At 43.6% G+C, this 26664-nt stretch overlaps 1 protein-coding gene and 1 pseudogene across 1 annotated transcript; both read left to right on the forward strand.

Annotated features, from left to right (window-relative positions):
* The first annotated feature begins 396 nt into the window (after window positions 1–396).
* On the forward strand, window positions 397–18370 carry LOC118665824 (GTPase IMAP family member 8-like). Its single transcript, XM_036327083.1, has 5 exons — window positions 397–455; window positions 7666–8326; window positions 10887–10932; window positions 15113–15733; window positions 17694–18370. Exons 1-5 carry the CDS (start codon window positions 397–399, stop codon window positions 18368–18370), a joined length of 2064 nt encoding a protein of 687 aa, XP_036182976.1.
* A 3220-nt stretch (window positions 18371–21590) lies between these two features.
* Window positions 21591–26060, forward strand: LOC118665825 (annotated as a pseudogene).
* The last annotated feature ends 604 nt before the right edge of the window (window positions 26061–26664 follow it).

Genomic DNA, 26664 nt, shown 5'->3' on the forward strand with positions numbered 1-26664 from the left:
ACATCCTGCTGGGCCTTGAGCACCATGACCCTTCCCTAGGGACCCTCTACAGCTCTGCCTGGGTAAGGAGCCCCAGACTCTCTCCTTTGCCCACTAGCCTTCCATTCTGCAGCTGCACACTGGAAGGCGTGTGCCTGCCCCTCCCTGACCCCGCCTGCCTCTGACGTGCACCCTGTGACCTGGCACTAATTCTGAACTTCCCCTGTGTCTGCATTTGTGCTTCTGAGGCTGTGAAACCCATATCTAGAAACCTCTGCCTCCTGGGAAACACTGAAAGACTCAGATCCTGCAGAGCTGATCCCGCCCTGCTTTCCTTCCTCAGGTCCCTCCTCCCACATCCCCCTTTGGACTCTGTTTGCCTGAGAGGGACTAGCAGCTGCTTCCACCCACGGAGCAATGGATCAGGCCCAAGGTGAAGGTTCTGGGACTGTGACAGGCCAGGAGACAGGACCAAGGTACGTGTGTGCACATATGTGCCTACACCTGCCAGGATGGAAACCCAGAGAGGGGACAGGAGCCACCTGGAAGGCATGATCTCAGGGCCTCTGGGATGGTTCCTCCTTATTCAGCACAGACATGCCCAGCCCCAAGGTTGGGGGAAGGGGCAGAGGCTCCCAGGTTCCCAGAGGAGGCCTTGGGATAAGATGCTCCCCCCAAGGCTGGGATGAAGGCCTAGTGGGAGGGGGAGGAAAAAGAAAAGGAATGGGGTCCACTCTTGAGGCTCTCCTGACTTTGGGATTGTGTCTCCAGCAGCCACCACTGTGAGGCTGGCAGTTTGGACCCTGATTTCCCACATTCACTTTTCTAATATTTTCAAACCTTTGCATATTTCGGATTCCAGTGCCTGAACACTGAGGGTGGTCAATGTTTGCAGAAATAAAATTTCTTATGTCACCCACATTTAAGCCACCTGGGCTTTCACCCATGAATGCTTTCACTTCTTCCCCATGACTGACCTGTGGGCTGGACTGAGTCCCCCTGACGAGGAGCTCTGGAAGTTTCCTGACCCCTTTTTAGTGGCTGTGAACCACCTGGTATGGGAGGACTCCCTGGAAGTTTTGTGTGGATGCCTGAAGCCGGGTCCCCCTTGGGCTGTGTCGTGAGACTGGAGTTCTGAAGGAAAGCTTTCTGTCTTTTTCTCTCCATTGCTCTGGTGGGGTCTCCAGAGGGCCTGGGAGATGAACAGAGGGAAAGGTGGGTTGTACAGCAGAGAGTAAGGGAGGATGGAGTTTTGGTTTCCTTTTCTCCTTAAAAGTATTTTCTATATGCCTGGGGAAAATGGCATGGGTTGGGCAACTTACGTATGGAGAGGAGAGAGAGAGAGAGAGAGAGAGAGAGAGAGAGAGAGAGAGAGAGAGAGAGAGAGAGAAAAGAGAAAATCTGACTCAGTCTGGCATCCTGGCCTGGAAAGAGTCCAGCAACATCATTTAGTCCACTATGCTGGGAACCATTGAAGCAGTGGTGCTCACGTGGAGAAGAAATTCCTTTCTCCTCCAGACCTGCTGGAAGTCTCTGCTTATCTACCCACTAGAGTCGGTTTTATAATTAATGTAGGAAAATAGTGCCACTTCCTGGCTTAGGTTACAACATACAGCATACATTTACTTCTCTTTTATTAGTCAAGGTGACAGAACTTCAGCCTCCCTCTGCACTTGTAAAAACTCATTCTCTTCCTTTCCTCACCCCCACTCATGTTCACAAATTTAGCACCATTTATTAAGCATTTACAGGATGGGGCAAAGGTAGGTTTACACTTATGAGTGTGCACAATACACAATTTATTCTTTTTTTAAAAGTTTTATTATTGATTTTCTATCACCAATTTCCCAATAACATAATTACCTTTGAGATATATTTTTTGGTTAATTCTTATCTGAGGATATTTTTCTATTAATTTTGAGAGAAAGATCAAGTGAGAGATACATCAGTTGGTTCCTTCCTGCATGTGTCCTGACAGGGGCTGAATTGAACCCTTGATCTTTCAGTGTGCAGGCCAATGCTCTGCTCTAACCACTGTACTCACTGGACAAGGGCCACACCATTTATTCTTGATGAGTATTTATTAATGTTTGTATTATTTTCCATGTGAACAGCTGTAACCCAACTTTTTTCCACCCCGTACTATATGACAGGACGCATAGAAGGGCCTAGGGACACAGAAGAAGGGTAGGTCTCTGCTCTCATGGAGTTCCCTACTAAGGACAATAGAGAGAAAATTAAAAAACAGACAGTAAATAATATCAGATGTAAACAGTGTTATGATGAAAATAAAGGAGACTAAGGAGTTAGGGTAAGGGTTTCTTTATATAGTTGTGTGTTAGGGCAAGAACATGCTCTTTGAAGAGATTATAACTGATTTAGGCTACAAAGACTCTTGTTCTTCTTGCAGTAACAGCTCTGAGGTTTGGTTTTCAGGCTGAGGAGGCTTTCCCTCTTGAGTCATGTAAGAGGGGTCCAGCAGGATCAAGAGAAGAGCCCAGGCCTCTGTCCATGGCCCTGATGGGTGGCTCCTCACCTCTGCCCCAGTGCTTGGCCTTCCTGGTGGGGCTTCTTGAAGGAGGGTCGACACATAGCTTTTCCTATCACCTCTGATTCCTCCCTTCTACTGGGGCTTCTCCCTTTAGCAGGCCACTTACCTGCTCTCTCTCTCTCTTCCTCTCTCTCACTCTCACACACAGGTTTGTGGTTAATTCATTAAAAAGGAATTCACTAAAACCTTATTTTGGTGATTTTTTGTTTGGGGTCAGGAAGCTTTTACACTCCAAATCTTATATCTTACTAAAATTTGGGAGGGATGAGAGGCTAAGGTATACCTATGGTGTTTGACAGTGGCATGATTTTATCTAATTGATTTTAAAATGAGAGAGGAAGGGAGAGAAAGAAGCATTGGTTAGTTGTTCCACTTATTTATGTATTCATTGGTTGATTCTTTTTTTTTTCTTGTTAATCCTCACCCAAGGACATTTTTCAATTGATTTTAAAGAGAGTGGAATAGAGGAGGGGGAGAGGAGGGGAGGAGGGGAGAAAGAGAGAGAGAGAGAGAAGAAAAACATGCATTGGTTGTCTCCTGCGCATACCCCTACTGAGGCCAGGGGTCAAACCTGCAACCCAGATACTTGCCCTTGATGGGGACTCAAATCTGTAATCTTCTGGTGCTTGGGCTGACACTTTGACCACTGAAAAACACCGGCCAGGGCCATTGGTTGATTCTTGTATGTGTCCTGACTGGGAATCAAACCTGCAACCTTGACTTATTGGGACAGCACACTAACCAACACAGGTAGCCAGCCAAAGCTTGCATGGATTATTTTTAACATGTCCCTGTTCTATTAGATGTAATTATTTTCAGCAATAATAATAAAATGAAATGATTACATTTTATCTTTGCCCTTACTAAACAAAAATAGTCTAAATGGTAATTTGTCCTTCTTTTTACTGTTTAAACTTTCTTCCATCTTTCTTTATATATTATTATTATTTTTCTTTCAATTGCCGTTTATATTCAGTATTTTGTATTAGATTCAGGGATACAGCATAGTGGTTGGACAGCCATATACTTTACAAGACACTGTTCTCTAAAAAGGTATGAACTATCAAGTAACAACACAAAAATAGGCTTTTCACATTCTTCACTTTTCTTAGCTGCATTCCTTTGTTCTTTAAGCCAAAAGCCATCTACTGGGTCATAAGCAAGGATTTATCAAACACCTTTTCTATGTTGTAGATACTGGGTGAACAAAACAGAACAAGTATCTATTCTCTTGGAACTTACCCTTTAGTGGTGGGGAGACAAAAAAGAGCATCATAAGCAAGTAAAGACACAATGTGAAAGGTGGTAGCAGTAGGTGCTTGGCTGAAAAACAGAGCAGGGTGCTGGGAAGTGCTGGTGGGGAGCAGGTTACTCTCAAATATAGGGTGACAGATGAAGGCCTCCTGTGCCACAGGGATGATATGCGAGAGACCTATTGGAAGTGAACCTGCCTTACACAAGTCGGGGAAAGACTGTCACAGCTCAGATGAACAACCAGCACAAAGGCCCAAGGTCATATGTTGGGGAACAGCAGGGAGGCTGATGTGACAAAGCAATGTGGAGAGGGGTGAGGGATGAGGAAGGCAGCCTGCACTCCAATTGGGTGGGGTCCTGGACCACTATAAAACCTTTGCCTACTACCTTGAGTGGGTGGGAAGCCCTTGAGTGACTTTGGACTGGTGAGTGATATTATCTGTCTCTTGTTTCAGACTCTTGGTTGAAGTTGGAAGCAGAGAAACCAGGGATAATGTTATTGCCTAAGTTCAGAAATGACCAGTTCATGATCAGGTCAATCTAGAAAATACAAAAAGCCTTCATGTGGAGGTGAATTTGAAGTGGAGTAGTGAAAAACAGGAAGGAATCTTGCAGGTGGACAGGAGGAGAGGGGTTCAGGGAAGGGCATGCTGGCCATTCTGGGTATCTGGAGCCAAGGTGGCAGAAACAAGGTGGGGTCCCTGACTGTGAAAAGCATGAACAGTTAGAGGCTATGCACTCTTTTCAAGCCCACAACAAGCTTCTACAAATTATTGGGCCAAAATGTAAATCTCAACCAGAGACAAATATTTTATACAGATGTCCTCTGACCAGAAACTAATAGCACTAGAAATAAATAAAAAGATAGTCTCTCAATACAGTTTTAAATTTAATAATTGCTTCTCTTAATTTCCAGACCAAAAAGAAACCATAGTTGAAATTAGTACATATTAAAAACTGTTCAAGAAGAAAAATGAAGAGAATGACAAAATTATGAAGATGCCAGTTCTTTTTGAAGTAAGCTATGAATTCAATCACTGGCATTTAAAATTCCAACAGCATTTCCTAAAGAAAATTACAACTGATTTTAGAAGCCCTCTAGAAGATTGAAAAGCCAAGAATAGCGAGACAATTTTGAACAATAGCAAGGTGTTTGGATCTGCCAGATCAGGTAACTAAGACCAATTTTTTTAAAAAATATATTTTATTGACCTTCCACAGAGAGGAAGGGAGAGAGACAGAGAGCCAGAAACATCGATGAGAGAGAAACACCAATCAGCTGCCTCCTGCACACCCCCCACTGGGGATGTGCCCACAACCAAGGTACATGCCCCTGACCGGAATCGAACCTGGGACCCTCCAGTCTGCAGGCCAATGCTCCAGCCACCGAGCCAAACTGGTTAGGACACTAAGACCAATTTTAAAGTTATACTGATTAAGTCATACTGGTTTTATTAATGACAGAGAGTCCAATGGACACAACAGGGAGCCTGGTATCTGATAGGCAGACTGTGCTGGGAAACTTGGCCCGTTATGTAGATTCTGACTCAGGCATGCTAATTTTTAACTTAAAGTGCTTCTGAAACTTTCATATTCATGGGAACCATCCGAAAGTTGTTAAATTACAGATTCTGATTCAGCAGGTCTGGGGTGGGGCCTGAGATTTTGCATTTCTCATGGGAACCCAGTTGGTGGCAATACTGCTAATCTGTGAATCACACTTGGTGCAGCGAGAGCTTGAATTGGAAGATCTGGCAGCTCATTGATATCATTAGGTATCCTATTATCTTTTACCTTTTATTCTTCCCTCTTTTGGTTTCAATAGTGCATGTTGACTTTTTGTTTTCTTATTTGTTACTTTAGTGTCCCATGTGGCAGCCCCAATTCCAGACATCACATTTAAATTCCATGCAAAAAGAAGAGTGAAATGTTGACAACAGGAGCCCTCCATTGGAGTCTGCCCTTGTCATTAAACAAACAAACAAAAAACAAACAAAAATTTTCAGCCCTGGCCAGGTAGCTCAGTTGGTTAGAGCATCATCGCCATACACCAAGGCCATGAGTTTGATCTCCCATCATGGCACATACAGGAAGCAACCAATCCTATCTAATAAAAGAGTAATATGTAAATTGACCATCATTCCAACACACAAGATGGCCGCCCCCATGTGGTCAAAGATGACCGCTCCCAGTGGACACAAGATGGCCACCACAAGATGGCCAGCAGGATAGGGCAGTTGGGAGGGACCAGGCCTGCAGGGGAGGACAGTTGCGGGGGACCCAAGCCTTTAGGGAAGGGCAGTTAGTGGTGACCACGCTGGCAGGGGAGCAGTTAGATGTTGATCAGTCTGGCAGGGGAGAGGTTAGGGGGTGATCAGGTTGGCAGGCAGAAGCAGATAGGGGCAATCAGGCAGGCTAGTGGTTGGGAGCCAGCAGTCCTGGATTGTGAGAGGGATCCCAGATTGGAGAGGGTGAAGGCTGGGCTAAGGGACAATCCCCCACCCCGCCCCATGCATGAATTTTATGCACCGGCCTCTAGTATATACATAAATAAGTGGAACAATAAATCAATCTCTCTTTCTCTCTCTCTCTCTCTCTCTCTCTCTCTCTCTCTCTCTCTCTTTCTCCCTCATTCTAAAATCAATCTATCAATTAAAATAAAAATAAAAAGAAACACATAGCATTTTCAGAAGGTCTAAGCAAATGCTCCCTCAATTGTTACCAACTAGATTTGGGTCACATGGACACCCCTATTTGGAAGGCTGGCTGGGAGACTGAGTGTATTAGTTTTGTGATGCTTCTGTAACACAGAAGGTTGACACAATCTTACTCACTAAAAGCCCACACACATTTATTATTTTACAGTTCTGGGGGCTGGAAGTTCTAAAATCAAGATGTTGGGCAGGACTGTGATATTTTGGGGGGCCCTATGGGAGAACCTGTTTCTGGCCTCCAGTTTGTAGAGTCCGGCTCCATCATCAGAGCCAGCAGGGTAGCATTTTCAAATTTCTCTCACTCTCTGATCCCTCCTACCTCTCTTATAACATCTTCTTTTCCTCACTCCTATTTTCCAGCCTCCCTCTTATAAGGACCTTTTATAATGTGCTTATACTGGGCCCACATGGATGCTCCAAGATTCTCTCTGCACCTGAAGATCCCAATCACATTGGCAATGTCCCTTTGACCACTAAAGTTAATGTAGTCACAAATTCTGGGATTAGTACATGGACACCTGGGGAGGGGAAATTATTATGTCTGTCACAGAGAGTATCTAGGTCTTTTCCAGCATGTAAGTGGGTAATGTATGTAGAGAAAGGGCTTGTCATTTTAGCCAGTCCACAGTGCTGACATTTTATCAACATGGGCTTATTTCACAAACAAGCACACAGAGAAAATCCTGGCAAACATGATTCCTTGTTCCAGTCTAGTCTGAGTCTAGCACTTTAGTAACCTAAATCCTCCAGGAAAAATCTTGAGTCAAATAGAGAACACACTTCTCTGGCCAGTATTGCTTAGTTGGTTGGGCATTGTCCCTTGCACCCAAAGACTGACATTTCAATCCCTGGTTAGAGCACATGCCCAGGTTGTGGACTGGAACCCTCACAGAGGTCATGCAGGAAACAGTTGATGGATCTTCCCTTCTCACATTGGTATTTCTCTCTCTCTCTCTCTCTCTCTCTCTCTCTCTCTCTCTCTCTCTCTATATATATATATATATATATATATATATATATATATATATATATCTTTCTCCCTTCCTCTCTCTTTCTAAAAATCAATTTAAAAATCTTTAAAATAGAGACAGAATGCACTTTCTCACTGTTCCTCTGTTCACTTTGTGTGTTAGTTGAACCTTGATATGTTGCTCTTTGTCCCAACAGGACCAGTAGGAGCTTGTGTCAAGAGGATGCTGTGGAGCAGGGCTGCTCTCCGGGTCAATTGAGGCTTCTCCTCTTAGGGAAGCATGGTGCAGGAAAAAGTGCCACAGGAAACACTATTCTGGGAAAACATGTGTTCCAGTCCAAATTCAGTGAGAATATGGTGACAAAAATGTGTCAGAGTGAGAGTGGGTCCATGACTGGAGAGAAGGTCATGGTCATTGACACCCCAGACCTTTTCTCCTCAGCAGCTTGTGCCAAAGACAAGCAAAGCAACATTGAACACTGCTTGGAGCTCTCTGCCCCCTGCCTTCATGTCCTGATTCTGGTGATCCCCATTGGCCACTATGATGAGGAGGACAGACAGACAATAAAGGGCATAGAGGAGGTGTTTGGAGAGGAAGCCAGGAGGTACACCATTATCATCTTCACTCAGATGGATGATTTGGGGGATGACTCCATGCAAGATTACCTTCAACATGACACGTTGCTTGGACAGTTGGTTGAACGCTATGGAAATCGATACTGCACTTTCAACAATAAGGCAGTTGCAGCTGAGAAGGACAGCCAGGTGAGAAAGCTCCTCAGCATGATCAAACATTTGGTGAATAAGAACAGAGGGCTCTACCCTGTGAACTTCAGAAATGAAGGCAATGGATTCCAGGTGAGAATTTATTTTAAGGCCTCCAAAGATCTCTATTTTGTTAGATCAAGTGGGATGAAGATGGTCACAGACAAGTGAAAAGTTCATAGGCTCTATTTAAGGGAATATTTATCCATAATCTGGAAAGATGAGGCAGACGAGCAACCAGACGATAGGTTGCTTTGAATATTATCCTTTGGACTTCATTAGTAAGTTGATGGATACATTCACATATTTGTCTGACTTTACCCCTCATAGTTTTCAGCACAAATGACTCATTAGACTCCCTTGGCTTCAATAAAACTATCCTCTTCTTGCCTCCCCACCACCACCCATTTCTGGCCACTCTGGTGGTTGCTGAGTCTTCTAATGAGTTCTAAAAGTTGGCATCTGTAGGGTGTGTTTCTATCCTGTCCTCAACTCTCTGTACTCTCCCTCAGTTGGTACTTCATTTTACAGCTTTGATCTCCATTTATTGCACGAGTCTATATAATGTAACCTGGAGATTGCATCTTTTATTTAAAACTAGAGGCCTGATGCACAAAATTCATGCAAGAGTAGGCCTTCATTCCCCCAGCTGCTGGCACTGGCTTCCCTCTGGCATCCGGGACCTGGGCTTCCCTTGCAGCCCCAGCTTCATCCGGAAGGTCGTCCAGAAGGAGGTTCAGTCTAATTAGCATATTATGCTTTTATTATTATAGATGCTGTAGTGACTTCCTACTGATCTTCAGGTCAAGTTCAGAATCCATGACTTGACCTGGTTCCTCACCTTCTACCTTGCTCTCTATGTACTGATGTCACCAGCTTTCCTTTTTGTCCTTGAGTTATATTCACATCCACTCCAGACCTTCAACCTTGAAATGTTCTTTCCTGACACTTTCCTCTCCCATCCAACCTCCTACCAGGTCTTCTTTAATTTATATGTCACCTTAGCTTACACTCACTACCTCAGAGGGTCCTCCCAGATTATGTCCTGGAATGAACTGCCCCAACCACTCATCCCTATTGGTGCTCCTCACATGGTCACCATTATGTCAAGTGATCCATACTGATGTATTTGTGATGGTTGCCTCTCCACAAAGTCCATGAAGATGGAATTCATCTGTTTTGTATACCACAGTATCTTAGTTTCATCTTCTGTAAAATGGTGATAACGATATACTATATCTCAGGGACTATTGTGAGGACTAAATGAAATGCTTATAAAGTAATTTTCAAATATTTGAAACTGGGTAAATGCTCAGTCATTATAAGCCACTATTATTATGATTATTTTTGTTATTATAAGAGTGTATGAGGTCCAAATAAATTATGGAGACATTAAAGATTTAATAATCTGGAACTGGAGCAAATTCCCAATTTTAGGACTCTAGCACCTAGACATAAAAATGCAAGTATATATAGATGTGTATGGAAAGGAATTTATCTCTGAATATTTTGAAATAGTAAAACCAGAAGTAGCCTGTAGGTCTATCAATAAAGGAATGATTGCATTAGGTTAAATGTTGCATATGGAAAAAATTGCATCTATTTTGTAGATGTGCAGACAGACATGTTATTAAGCTGATTGCAGAACAGAATGACTGATAAGTCATTCTATGTGTATGTGTATGCTTGTACTGTATATACGATTAACAAACAACTTACTTTTTTGGTTTGTAGATGGAAAAATATTAAATTTTAGATCATACACATTTGCATGGTAACAATCCTTTGGATTTTAAAAAACATGAAAAAGTTTGAGCTGGGTTGTGGAAGGTGAAGAAAGTCTGACAAGCAGAGTGGAAAGAGAAATGATTGATGCTATCAATGATTTTGGGGAAGGCCAGGTGAGAAAGCAGGAAACTTTGCTGGCATGGAGATTTAACAAAGACAAGGTTAAAATTAAGTATAGGAAGCTTCTAAGGATAGCAGATTCATCAAGATTGCATATCATTGTTTTCAGCTTTCTTGTTTAATTCCATGTCCATCCTGTACCATCATCTTTAATTGCCAACCTGGATAGGGAAGTTTCCAAACTTTACTGAATTCATGTTAGAAGAAGCTTCATCTCTACACTAGGGGGTGCCAGTGAGGGAAGGGAGCATTGGAGAAATGTGGGAAGCCTGGTTTCCAATCTCCTCACATCCCTTGTTTCTCAACTGCACATCACAGGCATCACTAAGCTAGTTTTTTCTTCCAGGGACCACAGAAGTTATCCTGAAGCCTCTGAATTTTCTCTAGAAATAGTAGAAACTCTGGAAGACTTTGGAAGGAATTACTGTTAGGAACTGTGGAAAAGTGAAGCTAGAGCTTCAGGAACAATTCCTTGTAGATGGCATCCATGAGGCTCCACTGAGTGAAAGACCTATCTTGCATCTTGGAAACCTGTTGAAGTAGCACCAGCAGTAGGGTGTTAAGATTGTCATTATGGACAAGTCTACAACAGTTAGCAAGGGCCACAATGATGACCTTGACTTGACTATATCCTAGTCATCAAATTACTCTGAATTATACAGTATACTTTTGTCTCCATTTATTTACTTTGTGAAAAGATGAGATTTTTAATCTGTGCACATTATTTTCCCCTTTTATTTTCTAGGACTGTGTGAAAAAAGCTCCAACTCAGAATGGGAACAATCCCTATGGTAAGATGATCTTTAAAAGACTGTTAAGCTCATAACTATATTCCTTTGAGTGCATTGTGTATCATAGTGAAGTGGGGAAAAAATATCTGGATAAGTCAGAGCAAAAATGCACCCTGGAAACCTTGCTCAGATCAGTGACTACAACCTGCCGCTAAGGAACTCTTAACACTTTTGAGTAGGTGTAGCATCAGCAAAGTCCTGAACCCGATGTGCGTGCTCTGATCTTCTCTGAAATGGTATGAAGCAGGGCTTGCTTCCCACACTAACTTGGCCTCTCCTTCCTGGCCCTCCCTCCAGCACCACCCAGTTTTTTACTCTTCCTGGGAAAGCAGAAATCCCTCTCTCACAGATAGCATTAACTTGCATAATTCAGTGATAGAGCTCATTATCCATGTAATGATTCACATTAATGATGTATCCTATACTCTGTACATGTCAGTATGTGTAGAGTTTTCTTGTTTTGTGTAGCAGATGCAATTTGGTATGTAGGATGGACATACACAACTAATTCAACCATATCTTATAGATGGACTATCCAGTTATTTCTAGGACAGCTTTATGCAAGAACTGAGTATTCACAACAACAACAAAAAAAACCAGACACACACAAAAAAGAAAGAAAGAAAAGAAAAATTTTAATAATGATAATTGCAGTTGACATGTGCTGGAAAATTACATGTAATATAAGTATATTAGTCATTCAATCATTGCACTTTATAATATATAATCCTCATAACAATCTTTTTTTATTAATTAAATCTTTATTGTTAAGATTATTACATTTGTTCCTCTTTTTTCCCCCCATAACTCCCCTCCACCCAGTTCCCACCCCACCCTCCTCCCTCACTCTACACCCACTGTCCTCATCCATAGGTGCACGATTTTTGTCCAGTCTCTTCCCGCATCCCCTTCACCCCATCCCCCCCCCCAAGAATAGTCAGTCCACTCCCTTTCTATGCCCCTGATTCTATTATAATCACCAGTTCATTCTGTTCATCAGATTATTCACTTGATTTTCAGATTCACTTGTTGATAGATGTGTATTTGTTGTTCATAATTTGTATCTTTACCTTTTTCTTCTTCCTCTTCTTAAAGGATACCTTTCAGCATTTCATATAATACTGGTTTCGTGGTGATGAACTCCTTTAGCTTTTTCTTATCTGTGAAGCTCTTTTTCTGACCTTCAATACTGAATGATAGCTTTGCTGGATAAAGTAATCTTGGTTGTGGGTTCTTGGCATTCATCACTTTGAATATTTCTTGCCACTCCCTTCTGGCCTGCAAAGTTTCTGTTGAGAAGTCAGCTGACAGTCATATGGGTACTCCCTTGTAGGTAACTGACTTTCTTTCTCTTGATGCTTTTAAGATTCTCTCTTTGTCTTTTGTTCTTGGCATTTTAATTATGATGTGTCTTGGTGTGGTCCTCTTTGGATTACTTTTGTTTGGGGTTCTCTGTGCTTCCTGGACTTGTAAGTCTATTTCTTTAACCAGGTAGGGGAAGTTTTCTGTCATTATTTCTTCAAATAGGTTTTCAATATCTTGCTCTCTCTCTTCTTCTGGCACCACTATAATTCAGGTGTTGGTATGCTTGAAGCTGTCCCAGAGAGGCTTCTTACACTATCTTCATATTTTTGGATTCTTTTTTCATTTTGCTTTTCCGGTTGGGTGTGTTTTGCTTCTTCGTATTTCAAATCGTTGACTTGATTCTTGCGATCCTCTAGTCTGCTGTTGGGAGTCTGTATAATATTCTTTATTTCAGTCAGTGTACGCTTAATTTCTAGTTGGTCCTTTATCATAACCTCGAGGGTCTCATTAGATTTCTTGTAGGTCTCATTAAGTTTATCTGCAGTTTCTAGAAAATTCTTGAAAAACCTTAAAAGTGTGGTTTTAAACTCTATATCTAGTAGTTTGCTTTCCTCCATGTCTGTCATTTGTGTCCTTTTTCTTTGTCTCCACATTTTTTATGCTTCCCTGTGTTGATAAAGTGGTTTTCTGTGCTAAGTGTCCTCTAGGGCCCAGTGGTTCAGCCGCCCCAATTACCTGAGGAGGACACTCTTGGTGCACCCCCTTGTGATCTTTGTGTACAGTCTTGTTGTAGTTAAGCCTTGATTGTTGTAGGTATCACTGAGAGGAATTGACCTCCAGGCCAATTGGCTGTGAGAATCAACTGTGTCTGCAGTGGGAGAACTTCTGTGCTGGAGACACCCCTCCGGGGCAAGACTTGCTTCAATGGGGCTTTGGTGCTCACTGAGTCTGCCCCCTGAGTGTGTCCTTTATGGTTCCACGGAGCTGAAAACTGGATGGTCCCACTCTGACCTCTGGGTACACTGGCTCCTGGATCTCTAGGGAGGTGCTAATCTAGCCTCTGCCTGAGGCTATCCAGCAAAAGCCTCATGCAGGGCTTGGGTGGGGCGGGTCCCATGGGATCAACAGGGTGGGGCTAGCAGTTATGGCTGCTCTCAGTCCTGCCCTCAGAGGCTCCGCTCCTCAATGTCCCAGTAATTGCTGCAAGCCCCTCTGAGAGAAAGCTGCCCTCGAGTTCCAACAGATGCCAGACAGTCCCGCTTCTCCCGTATGAGTCTGGGTCCCCAGAGACTCGCCCGGAACTGGAGCTCAGAGACTGAGACTCCCTCCCGATTGAAAACGACACCACACCCTCAGCCACAAGCCTGCGCTGTGTGCGCCTCTGTACCTTAGTGTTTTACTTCCGCACTGCGCTTCCTCTGAGTCTCGGTATGCTTTTCTCTTTCCTTCTAGTTGTAGAATTTCCACTCAGCCAGCATTCCTGTGGTTCTGGATGATGTCTGTTCCATCTTTTAGTTGTATTTTTGAAGTGGTTGTTTGAGGCAGCAAACTCCGGTGTTTACCTATGCCGCCATCTTGGTTTTTCCCCCCATCATAACAATCTTGTAAGGAAGATGTTATTACCCTTATCCTCATTTTACAGATGAATGAACTTAGCCACAGGTATGTAACATCAGTCAGAAGTAGGGATGTAAAATTCTGTCAATGCCCTTGAGCCAAGACCTCCCGGGACATACCTGTTCTGGATAAAACTAGGTTTATTGACTATGGCCATGAGGGAATAGCATAGGGAACTTAGGGGCATCTCATAATGAGGTGTTTGACAGGACTTTTTATAGGATGTGGGCTCATGAGAGGTGATTTTGGGTAAAGTAGTAACTTTCCAAAGGCGGCATAACAAAGACCTAGAGTCACTGCATTTCAGCTGCTTTCTTTAAATGCCAAGTTCACTCCCCTCCCAGGCTTTCCATACAGACTTGGAGTGACAGTCCACGTGGATGGTGTCCTGGATGATGGAGACTCAGTGAATATCCCTGGAGTTGTTGATTCTGCCTTTTGCTCGGCATGTAGGTCTGGTGTTGATCTTGGATCACAGGAGAAGTGGTGGGAACAGGGCATGTATGGAGAGAGAGTTTTGCCGCACAGGTTTTTAAACCAATTTATTGCAGGTATAATTTACATAATGTAAAATGCACAAATTTTAATTATACAACTCAATGACTTTTACACACCTACATATATGCGACCACCATCTAGATAAAGATACAGTGCATTTCCATCTCTTTATAAGTTCTCACTGCCCCTCCCCTAAAAAAACCACTCTCTAGACTTTTACCAGTACTGGTTAATCCTGTCTGTTCTTGAACTTCATATAATGTACTCATATTACATGTGGTTTTGCATCTGGCTTCTTTCACTTAGCATTTTTTGGAGATCCAGCAATGTTGCTATCAGTAGTTAACTCTTTTGTTTTTTAATTGCTGAATAGTATACTATTTTATGAATATATTACTCAGAGCCATTTTAAACTCAAATTATCCCTGGTCCTGCCTTAAGCCATAGACTTCATGCCACACTACTTAGCTTTGGTAGCAAAATGAGAGAACACTAAAGACCAAGACTAGTGAAGCCAAGTTTGACATTTTCATGTTTGCGGACAATCTCAAGCCCTTGACATATCTCTTAATTTCTTCATGGCCCCTCTCATGGCTTTCACTTTGATGAGGAGCTTCTTACCAGGACTAGAGTTCTATTGGGTAGGAGCACTGATGCCATTCTCTATAAAAACTGAAAAGGAAGGGAAACTATCAAACCTGTCCTCATCTCTGTGTACAACTGCAAGAAATGACTTGGAATTTGTCCTTTCATTTCACAGGCCCAGAGGAACAGCAGCTTCAGGCCACAGGATCTGATCAGAACCCTTGTATATCAGAACTAAAGGTCCTGCTTGTGGGGAAACAAGGTGTTGGAAAAAGTACAGCTGGGAACAGCCTTCTGGGGAAGCGAGCCTTTGAGACCAAATTCAGTGACAACTCAGTAACCCAGAAGCCTAAGTCAGAGAGCAGAATCTGGAGAGGAAGGAAAATTTTGATCATTGATAGTCCAGACTTATCCTCAAAGGACTTTAAATCAGACCTCCGGGAACATACCCCTTGTGGCCCACATGCCTTCTTGCTGGTGACTCCACTGGGCTCCTTCACTGAGAAAGATGTGGCAGTGCTGAGAACCATCCAAAAAATTTTTGAAGACAAATACACTAAGTACATGATCGTGCTCCTAACCAGGAAGGAAGATCTAGGGGATAAGAAAGTAGACATGTTTTTAACCAGCAATGAACACCTGAATGAGCTCATCACAAAATGTGAGTATCGATACAGCATCTTCAACTACAGAGTAACAGAAAAAGAGGAGCAATTCCAGGTAGATGAACTCCTGCAAAAAATTGTGGAGATGGTGCAGCAGAATGGAGACAAGCCTTGCAGCTTCAGCAAGGAAGGTAAGCAGTGTTCAGAAAACATTTTATATATGCTTTTAAAAAGTAGATATAGGCTATGCAGGAACTTTTTAATTTTCTGAAGGGCATAGAGAAGATAAAAAGAACAGGTCTACTCTATTGACTAACTCTTCTCTTTCTTCTTTCTCCAATTTTACTAAACTTATGTACCTTTCCTTGAACACTGTGCTGACCTGGTCTTTAATTCTTTCATGAGCCTTACCCCATGTCTACAACTGGTTTTCAAGGGCCTTAAATGAAGGAGTTGACATTTTCCAACCTCTTATTTTCCACACAGTGTATCTGTTGCCCAGGTCTTACCACTTAGCAGTGGTGATGAGATAGCTCTGGACCATTGGTTTACTTTCTCTTTCTTTTTCTTAGCTCAACTCTTTCTCTTTTTCTCTCTCTCCCTTTCTTGACTTCTTTATTCACTCTCTTGCCTCTTTATTTTTCTCTATATTGAAGAGGAGAGGTCATTTTGATAGGACAAGAACTGGGAGCCTGAATGCTTATGATAGGTGGGCACCACATGGCTCTAGATGGGATTTATTAGCCTAGCCACACAACCCTATCTATTACTAAAGCAGAAATCCCCATACACTTAGTGCTGTACATTGACCTGAGTTGAGATCTTTCTAGCCCAGCATGACTCATCCCATTCTCTTTTGGGTCTGGGAAGAACATCATACCCAAAGGAACATATCTGTTTATTGAGCCCTTTCTTGTTCCTGTAGAAGGCAGGTGCTGGGGAGCCTCCTAAAGAAGTACAGACATGTGAGAATGTCCGTAGAGGCTGTGTGAAAAAAGCCCAATTGTGAAAAAAGCCCAATTTGGGCTTTCTCCACATAGAGGAGTTGAGTTTGGATGGCTGAGAAAAATGCTGGAAGACATTCCAGAGAGTACATTAGTAATTAGAAGCAAAGAGGTAGAACTAAGCATACCACATGTGAGGAAACAAAAGGAGTGATCTTGATGGATATGGAGGAGTCACACCTCTAGATAAAGTGGAATGGGGAGCTTACAGAGTTCCATGGGAACCACACACCCCTATGGATATGGAAGTGGGTTTGAAATACATGACAGATATGGGAGTGTTGGGAGACTTTATTCATCCTGTAAGCATGATGATGATATTGTGGCTTTGGAAGAAGCAATTCATTAATTTCCCCTGGAAAGAAGAGCATAGAAGTGGGCTTTTATTCCTCCTTGCTTTGAGGTGGATATTAGTAACTTTGGAAAAAGTTCATGATTGAAGAAAAGTGTGGAACGACCTGAATGGAAGAGAGAGATCACAGTACAAGTGCAAAGTTCTAAAGAACCTCACAGTGATAAACATCACATTATTCCTATAATTCTACCTGTAGGGAAATTCACTCCCCATCATAGACACTACACAGAACAGTGTTAGTGCACACTCATTATTATAAACTTTTGGTATTAATGAAAGACACAATTAAGTTAAAAATAGTTTTAATGAGAAGTGACTTCTAGTGTGCTTCATCTGGTAATCCACAGATGATATGTATACTTGCTTTTTCATGAAAAGTAATTCTATGGAATAATTTTGCAAATACATCCAGGAGACTTTGCTACGGTTAGCATTAGTCTGCAGTGGGAAGACATAGTCACTGCAGGAACAGAAGACAGAGATGAAATGAGTAGACTGGACCCAGGTGAGTAGGTGAAGAGTAATAAAGCACTGCCAGGGCATCAGAGAAGGTACTAGAAAAAGGGGCAAATTCAGAGACAGGAATGGTGGCATGTCTATGGGTGGTACCAGGTGAGACTATGGTCCAAGTCCTGCTTCTGAGTTCACTGAGAGTCAGGAGAGAGCCATTCCCATGCTTGGGGCTGGAGCTGCCCTGATGTTCCCTGAATGTCATTGGCTACAACGTGTGGCTTTAAAAGGCATACTCAGATCAGCCCAGGGTCCTAACTCTTTCCTGCTTTCCTCTGACAGAGACCCTGAACATTGTCCTTGTGGGGAGGAGTGGGACTGGGAAGAGTGCCACTGGGAACACCATCCTCGGGCGGTCAGAGTTCCTCTCTCAACTCCGAGCCCAGCCGGTCACCACCATGTGCCAAGAAAGCAAGAAGACAGGGGCTGCACAGGATGTTGTGGTTGTGGACACACCTGCGCTCTGTCTGCTGTCCAGTGACCCATCATCCCAGCTAGAGATGCTCAGACCCTATGTGTCCGGCAGTGAAGGGAACACGGTTCTGGTCCTGGTGCTCCAGCTGGGACGGTTTACTCATGAGGACAAAGAGGCAGTGGTGACACTAAAGGCTATCTTTGGAAAGGATGTTATAGAACACATGATTGTGCTTTTTACCTGGAAGGAAGACCTGGGGACCGGGGACATTAAAGATTTCTGTGAAAACACAGATAATGCATTTCTTAAGGAGATCATTAAAAACTGTGGGGGGCGAGTTTGTGCTTTTAATAACAAAGAAACTGGCCAACCCAGGGAAGACCAGGTAACAGACCTTTTTAAAATGGCCAATGATCTGATACATAGCCATAATGGGCATGGATATTCCTGTGCATGGGAGAATATTGGCAAAATAAGGAAAGATGCACTGGAAAGGCCACGTTATATAAAATATATAAATATAGCAAAAGATTGGATATTTTAGGTGGAAGAAATGCCTGTGATCTTTTCAAGTAAGAGACATGCTCGAGTTGGGGGGACGGGGGGACTGGTGGGTGGGAAGTGGGTTTATAACTTTGAGGGCTTGAGAAGTCAAGGCCTCTTACCTTGTGATGCTTCAACTTTTTGTAGTTAAATAAATTGTCATGTAGGGGCAGATAGTATTACCCTATAAAGGAGCAAGAAGAAATAATGCAGGGAAAAACGGTCAGAATCAAGTCACAAGAATAACCTTATCTGTGCAGGTAAATTGGAGACAAGACAGACACCTGGGCCATAATACGTATAATTACAAAGATTCAGGGCATCCATGTACATGAAAGTGAGGCAACATCCAGCCAAGTCCTGGGCATGGCAGAGAGGAGAGGCTGGACTCCTGTGGGCAGCACCACTGCCTAATAGGCCCGCTGTCTCCTGATCTGTCATTTCCTAACATGATAGCTGTTCTCTGGTGCCCTCTCCATTTCAAGTCTGAATGCAAAGTGACCCAGGCACCAACTCTTTGTTTTCTCTGAGGAAATAACATGACTCTGTAAGGATTTAAATGACTGTATTGTTAAATCATCACAGTGGAATAGACTAGAACAAAATTCAGAAGCACAGTAAAATTGCCAAGATAAACAACCTGGCAAATTTTTTAAATTCTGAGTATATTTCTAGTTTTCCTCTAGAAATGGTCATTGAAAACTCCCTTACACTTTTCTCTTTCTTTTTATCTCAAGATAAAAATGAGGTTAAAATTCAGAAAGCTCACATAATAGTGGTCTAAACACATTAGGGGCTTATGGTGTCTCATGTTCTGGGGCAGGTCCTATGAGGTGGGTGCACTGCCCATGGTCCAGATTCATTCTCACACAGCCTCTGCAATTCAGGTTGCTTCTCAGTTCCTAGATGGTGATGAAGTTCCACTCATGGTTGAGCAGACAAATTTGAGAGCTTCCTGATGGGGCACTGTATGAGATGAGAACTAAAGAATCTTCTCCCAGTAGATGTAGTGCCAGATATTTTCAATATTAGCCACTCTATAGATGAATCAGATCTATGTCACTTTCCTTTGTTTTTTGTAAGTATCAGCTTACCTACAAGATTGGGCCATTTATAAGAACCTGGGCTGTGACCACTAATACTTTTGTACCCTGAGTAACCCTTACTATGACAAATCTGGAAAACGTGTGTGTAAATATACTCTGCTGAGTGAAATAATAAAGATGAATTATATTATGAATGTACATCCTCCTGGTTCCTGTTTTTCTGACTCAGGGAAGACCATGGTTCCTCCCAGTTGCAGTATATACCTTGACTCCTGCAAGGCTTTTGCTCAGGACTGATCCAGACATGGCTCATTGTGCAGAAAATGAAAATGGGTGACAACTGGCACCTACACAAAGGAACAAGTGGCCAAAATAGTACATAGGTGGATAAAGAAAAGATAATTTTTATCATTTAAAATTTATTGAAAAGATTAACTCTTAAAAGCAAAATAAAACAATATAGAGTTGAGTTTATGTTTTATGTAAATGTTCAGTGTTTAACAACTGTAATGCAAAACATGGGAGGAAACAAGTAATAGTATAATGTTATAGAGATCTTACAGTATTTGTGACATGATATAATATTCACTGAAGGAGGATTATGATAAGTTTAAGGTGAATATTGTAAACTGTGGAGCAACCACTAAGAAAATAAAATGAGGTATAGTTCATAAAGCAATAGTTGAAATAAAGAGAAATTTAAAAATTCACCATAACAAAGAAAAAAAAACAGAAGAAGGGAAAAAAGGCAGATAGGACAGATAGAAAAAAGTAGCAAGATGATGAATTTAAACACACCATATCAATAATCATGTTAGATGTAGATTTTCTTAATGCTCTAATTATAAGACAGTCGGACTGGATAACAAATAGTGAGACCCAACTGTATGCTGTCTAAAGGAAATCCCACATTAAATATAGGGACTCAGACAGGTTCAAGGAGAAAATTTTAAAAATATTCTATATAATAAGAGAGGATAAACAATCCAATCAAAAAATGGGCAAAGGACCTAAATAGACACCTTTCAAAAGAGGACATTCAGAAAGCAAAGAGACATATGAAAACATGCTCAAAGTCACTAATCATCCGAGAGATGCAAATAAAAACAACAGTGAGGTACCATCTCACACCTGTCAGACTGGCTATCATCAACAAATCAACAAACGACAAGTGCTGGAGAGGATGTGGAGAAAAAGGAACACTTGTGCACTGCTGGTGGGAATGCAGACTGGTGCAGCCACTATGGAAGACAGTATGGAGTTTCCTCAAAAAACTGAAAATGGAACTCCCATTTGACCCAGTGATCCCACTTCTAGGAATATATCCCAAGAAAACAGAAACACCAATCAGAAAGGATATGTGCACCTCTATGTTCATAGCAGCACAATTCACCATAGCTAAGATCTGGAAACAGCCTAAGTGCCCATCAGTAGATGAATGGATTAGAAAACTGTGGTACATCTACACGATGGAATACTATGCTGCTCTAAAAAGGAAGGAACTCTTACCATTTGCAACGGCATGGATGGAACTGGAGAGCATTATGCTAAGTGAAATAAGCCAGTCAATGAACGAAAAATACCACATGATCTCACTCATTCATGGATAATAGAGACCATTATAAACTTTTGAACAATAATAGATACAGAGGCAGAGCTGCCTCAAACAGATTGTCAAACTGCAGCAGGAAGGCCGGGGAGGGTTGGGGGGCAGGAGGTAGGGGGGTAAGAGATCAACCAAAGGACTTGTATGCATGCATATAAGCATAACCAATGGACATAAGACACTGGGGGATAGGGGAGGCTAGGGGACTGTCTAGGGCGGGGGGGGGGAATGGACACATATGTAATACCCTTTGTAATACTTTAAGCAATAAAATAAAAAAAAATAAATAAATAAATAAAAGAGAGGAATATGCAGATTAGGCTTGGACTCTGTAATGTCACAACCACTTGGCGGAGGGTGGTGGATCAGGGGAGAGGAAAGCGGGCCAAGGGGGCTGGATATGAGCCTTTGGTGCCTCCTCTGGAGTTGGGGAGCTAATGACCAATGGGCTCCAGTCCTCCTCCAACAGCCCTTTCCAGCAGGCATGGGGTTGCTGAGACTCAGGCCGGGCCTCTGGCCACAGATCCACAGCTTCATGGAGACTGACTCTACAAGGCTGCCCGGAGGCCATGTGGCTGGACCTCAGGGTGCCCATTCAAGATGTGGCACAGAGAGGAGGTGCGGGAGGAAATCCAGAGAATGGGATGTGGGGGTTCAAGACTCACTTCCTTTGGGCTTTGTCCTTCTTGGACTTGGTCCTTTTCTTTCGGGCCTGGAGCGCAAGCACTGCAGGAGAGAGGGATGGATGAAGGCTGAATATGGAAGAGAGGAGGTGACCCAGGTGAGGGTGGAGACCTAGCAGCGGCACGAGGCCCACTGCGGGCCACCTGAGGGGCAGCTCCAGGATGAGTGCCTCAGCTTCAGCAAAGCTGCTGGCCAGGAGGCAGGCGGCCCAAGGGGCGCAGAGCAGCACGGCACTGTCCCTCTATGAGGACACCCCACACAGGTGCTGCCTTCACCAGCAGGTTCTGGGTGACATCTGAAAATGTGACTGCAACTTCTAACATTCTGGGCAAAGAACTTAACCTATGCCCCTCTGGGTACCAGGCTTGCTAGGAGTGTGCTGTCACCAATGCCACAGATCAAAGGCAAAAACCTGGCAAGGCGAGGTGCAGCCTTAGTGGAGTGTGCCTGCCCCCAGGGGCCCCTGCGTGTGCCTTCCTACATTCCCACTAGCTCTCAATCACTGTACCTTGAGAATTCTTCCTCCCCAACCAAAAAGCAATAATCAAAAGTGAACACTTTGCTATTTATTTTTGTTGTTGTTCATTTATTTTCACTAGTGACCATTGCCTTTTTTAGAAAAGTGATAATGGTAGAGTTTTCCTGTTTATTCCTTACAAAAGGATATTGAAAAGTGGACAAGACCAAAATCTGGATTCGCTATCAGTGCCTCTTCTGGGACCTGTGCACAACCCTTGAACCACAATGACCTTGGCAGCAGAGGAAATGTACAGTCTCAGCATTTGGCACTGGCATTCCCTGTGTGTTCTCAATGTTTTCTAGGCAAGGCTTGTGGGCCTTTCACTCTAATATGTGCTCAGCTGTTGCAGATTATTTCCCCCTTTTATATGCTTTTTTAGTGATCTGAGGGCATGAGAGAGTTGGGAATCTCTGTCGGTAAAGACAGCAGACAGAGGATACTGTAGGGAAGAGATCTGGAATTACCTATCAGAATTGGAGATGGGCTTGAGTTTATGTATGAGGGTAGAGATACTGGGGCATAGCAAGTGTGGGTGGACAGGTGAGCCATGCTAACCTGGCTCATTTTATCTGGACCATATAGCTGACTCCCCAACATCTACATGGGACAAAGGGAATAACTCTTTACCCCACCTTGTATCACAAATTCTCAGGCCACAAAAACCTGTTTTCCCTTTATTTTGAGATTGGAATAAAAATTTCCAAATACTTATTTTTATTTATTTATTTATTTATTTATTTATTTATTTATTTATTTATTTATTTTTATTTGCTACTGAGTTGAAAAGCCTATCCTCACACTATGAGTGTGTTAGACAGTGAGAAAGCTCCTCTTTGGAAGTAGATTTTCTGTAGGCCTCAGTGGCTCCTTGGGACTCAAGTCTCTATATAAGTTTTCCTTGGACTTATACCAGAGTCTGCAATCAAGCTGCTGAAGGATCTGAATGGGGAACACAGGGGAAAACGTCCTTTGCTAGTGAAATGACAAAGCAGAAATGAACTCTCCTCCACTTTATCTTGTAGGGCTGGGCCCCCAGCCTAAACCCCCGCCCCTTTCTGAGAGTGACCACAGGAATGCCAGTAATATCCTAACTCCCCCAGCCACCACCTGAGTGGACCAATGAAGCTCCAGGAATGCAGCGAAGATCCTAATAAGGCTATAGTGGGGGACGGCTCAAACCTCAGAATGTGTTGGTCACTTCCTGACCTTTGTGCTGTAAAACCCTGCTGAAAAACCTTGGCCAGAGTGACCAATCTCTGTAACTCACGTCACTTACCTAAACCCACCCAAATGACTAGCCCTATATAACCTTTGTTCTCTTGGGACTCGGGGCTTTCTCTCGTATCCAGTAATGGAGGCAGAGGAGGACCAAGCCAGGGCTTGAATAAAAGACTCTCTGCTTTTGCATCTGGGCATAACATTTGGGGGCTCGCCGGGACCCCCAAGACCCACAAGGGACCCCGATCCGGATAGTCTGACTGACCACTGTGTCTGTGTGTTGTCTGTTCTGTTCTGTGCGAGCTCGTTTCTGAAGTCTGAAGTGCCCAAAACGGTCTTGGTGGACACACGGGTGACCTCGGGTGGGAGGAGTAGGAGGACACTCCAATCCTCCGTCTGGGGGGCGGCGTGAAAACCCCTCACGATGGGAGTGGGTTCCCCTTGAACCTCTGGGATGAGGCGGGTCGCTCCCGCTGGTTGGCACACGGCTATCGTCCAGTTTTCAGTTTTGCTTCCTCGGAGTCAGAAGGCTGTTCTTAGGTGTCTCTGTTGTCTGTTTTCTGTGTTTTTCGGTCTAATTTTGTGGACTCACTGGACGGACATTATGGGACAGACTCAAACTACTCCTTTAAGTATTATGATTGATCATTTCAAAGAGATTAGGGGAGGCTATAGAGCTCCCTCAGTAATTGGGAAATTGTTAGGAATTAGATGGATTGTTTAAACTCTGAATGAATGTCTGGTGAAAGTGTGTGAGTGTGGAGGGAGGGGGCCTTGCCTCTCCTCTCCTTTGTGTGGCTCCACAACTTCAGTCAGGCAGGCATCTGAATGAGTATCTATAAAAACAGGTCAACCCCTTCCTTGTCTGTCTCTTGTTACCGATCATCACGGGGTCGGGACAAAGTTTGTTTGTGTAGGACTAGCCAATTTACTACAGAGAAGGGGGACTGGAACTGGTCTGTGTAAAGCAAAAGCTACTTTGTGCTGTCTGGCTATACACATGAGGAAAAACCCTGCATTAAGGGAAAGACAGTAGAGAACTTTTAATTGCTTTACTCTGAGGTATAATTTTGCTGTATCAGGTTAAATTTTAAAAATCTAGGATTAATTTAAATGTATAAGTTTGCAACCCAAAGAAGTTTAACAAAGGCTGGATAGATTCCAAGATTGCTTAGTTCTGAGATTGCTTATAAAAGAGCAAGAGAGAAGTCTTTTCAAGTAAACTGTTTGCTTAGCAAATTAACAAAGTAGTAAATTTCAAATAACTTGTTATTTATGGTTTTCTTATCTCTCTTTGGTAGACACAAAGGGCTTACAGCTCCGCAGGGCGGAGAGATTTACTGCCTGTGACTGTGTTTTGTTTAACTTGCTGCTTTCAATTATTTATTAGAATCCTCATAGAGGACATAACCTGGTCTTTCCCTTCCTCCCTCATCCTGATTCTGAAAGCATCTATAATTGGATTTCAGGTGATCTCCAGGCTTTCTGTCTGAAAGAAATCACCCTATGCACCCGTTATCTTTCCAGGCCGACTCTGTGAGGAAAAACAATCGGCCTGGGCTGAGAGAAGGGGGGCGGGGGTGTTGGCAGTTAAGTTACTGGCTGCAGGCCTAACAGGTCTTATCAATGAACTTTAAGATCACAAAAAGTAACTGTAAACACAGTAGTCTTTCTCTGCCCTGGGTTATTCTTGTTAACCCTTCCAATGCTAATTAGACCGATACCTGCTCTTAGTTTTATCACAAAAGGTCTAGATATATCTTAAGAGTAAAAGTACATTTAAAATGTGTTCATAAATATTAATCTAAAATTGCTGAACGTTCACTTTTGGTAATCATTAAAGGATTAAGGTTTCTAAGAAAAAAAAAATTCTAATACGTTAAAAACAACAACAACTAAACTCCCAGGAGAAAAGCGGAGGAGGAACAAAGCTAAAATCTGCAGACGCCCTGGTGATTTAGAACTGTTTTGCTAGGCAGACTCATCCCCTGAGAGCCAGGTCAAAGAAGGAGGGGCTGCTGCCAGTGGCGGTGTAGCTAAAGGCCCTGGGCACACCCGCGGTGCTTCGGGAGGTGCTGGTTATGGTGTTGCCCCTGGAACCCGACACGACCTTACAAGCCGAGAGAATAAGGACCGCTGGAGGGCGTGGGGGTCCGCAAGTCCCAGAAGACCCTGGTGGAGAAGAAGCAGTGCGCGCAGATCAACGAGAGCCTACAGGAGCTGTGGCAGCTGCTGGTGGGCACCGAGGTGAGGCTGGCGGGCCCAGGGGTTGCTGAGCGGGTGGACGGGGGTCAGGACATTGCCTGGCCTCACCTCCCTCCCCCACCTCGCACCCCCGCCGGTGCAGGCTAAGCTGGAGAATGCCGAGGTGCTGGAGCTGACAGTGCGGCGCATGCTGCGGGAGTGCTGAGGGGCAGGGCTTGCAGGCGTGAGCAGCTGCAGGCAGAAGCCAGCGAGTGCTTTGCTGCTGGCTACATCCAGTGAACCCCCTGCTTGAGTCCATACCACTGCAAAAGGGCAGCGGCTTCCGGGATTTGCTGGGGACGCTCTGGCTGGGCCCCTGGGAGACCCTAGGCAGAGCAGTTGGCTCACAGGAGGGGCTGATAGCCCCTTCTAGTGCACTCCCTTGAAAGAGGTCTGGTTGCTGCTCTGCCACAAAGGGAACTGGTAAAAAGTCAAGAAAGCAGGGCCCTAAGGGTTAACAAAAAGACACTCTCCCTGGACCTGGGAGCCATCAGGACTTTGAAATTCTCCAAGAGAGGAGGAGTCTGACTCAGAGACTGGCCGAAACCTTGTTGGGTTAGGAGAACTGGAGGCTGCATGTTGAACTTGTAGACTACAGTTTGCTGGGCAGATGTCTGAGCCTAGTTGTGTAGAGGTTAGCTGCCTCTGTGCAGCAAACAACTTTCTCCTGTGCCAGAATGCATTTTATGGAGATTGTTCAGACTGTGTTTACGGCTAGAGAGGAGAAGAATGACTGCTGCACACAAGCCCTGACTGTGGTTTGCAGAGAACTGCACAAGGTGACTCCCCTGCTACATTCCCAGGTGCTGGTTGCAGCCAAGAGCATGGATCACCCTGCATGGCATTAGAGCAATGCACTATGTGATGGACTTGGCTGATGCCTTCTTCTCATGGACATGGCTCCAGAGAGTCAAGGAAAGTTTTGTTTGGTGTAGGAAGGGTCAACAGTGAACTTTAGTTGCCCTCCCTCAAAGGTA

Source organism: Myotis myotis, unplaced genomic scaffold, assembly GCF_014108235.1.
Source record: "Myotis myotis isolate mMyoMyo1 unplaced genomic scaffold, mMyoMyo1.p scaffold_m19_p_11, whole genome shotgun sequence".
Classification (NCBI taxonomy): domain Eukaryota; kingdom Metazoa; phylum Chordata; class Mammalia; order Chiroptera; family Vespertilionidae; genus Myotis; species Myotis myotis.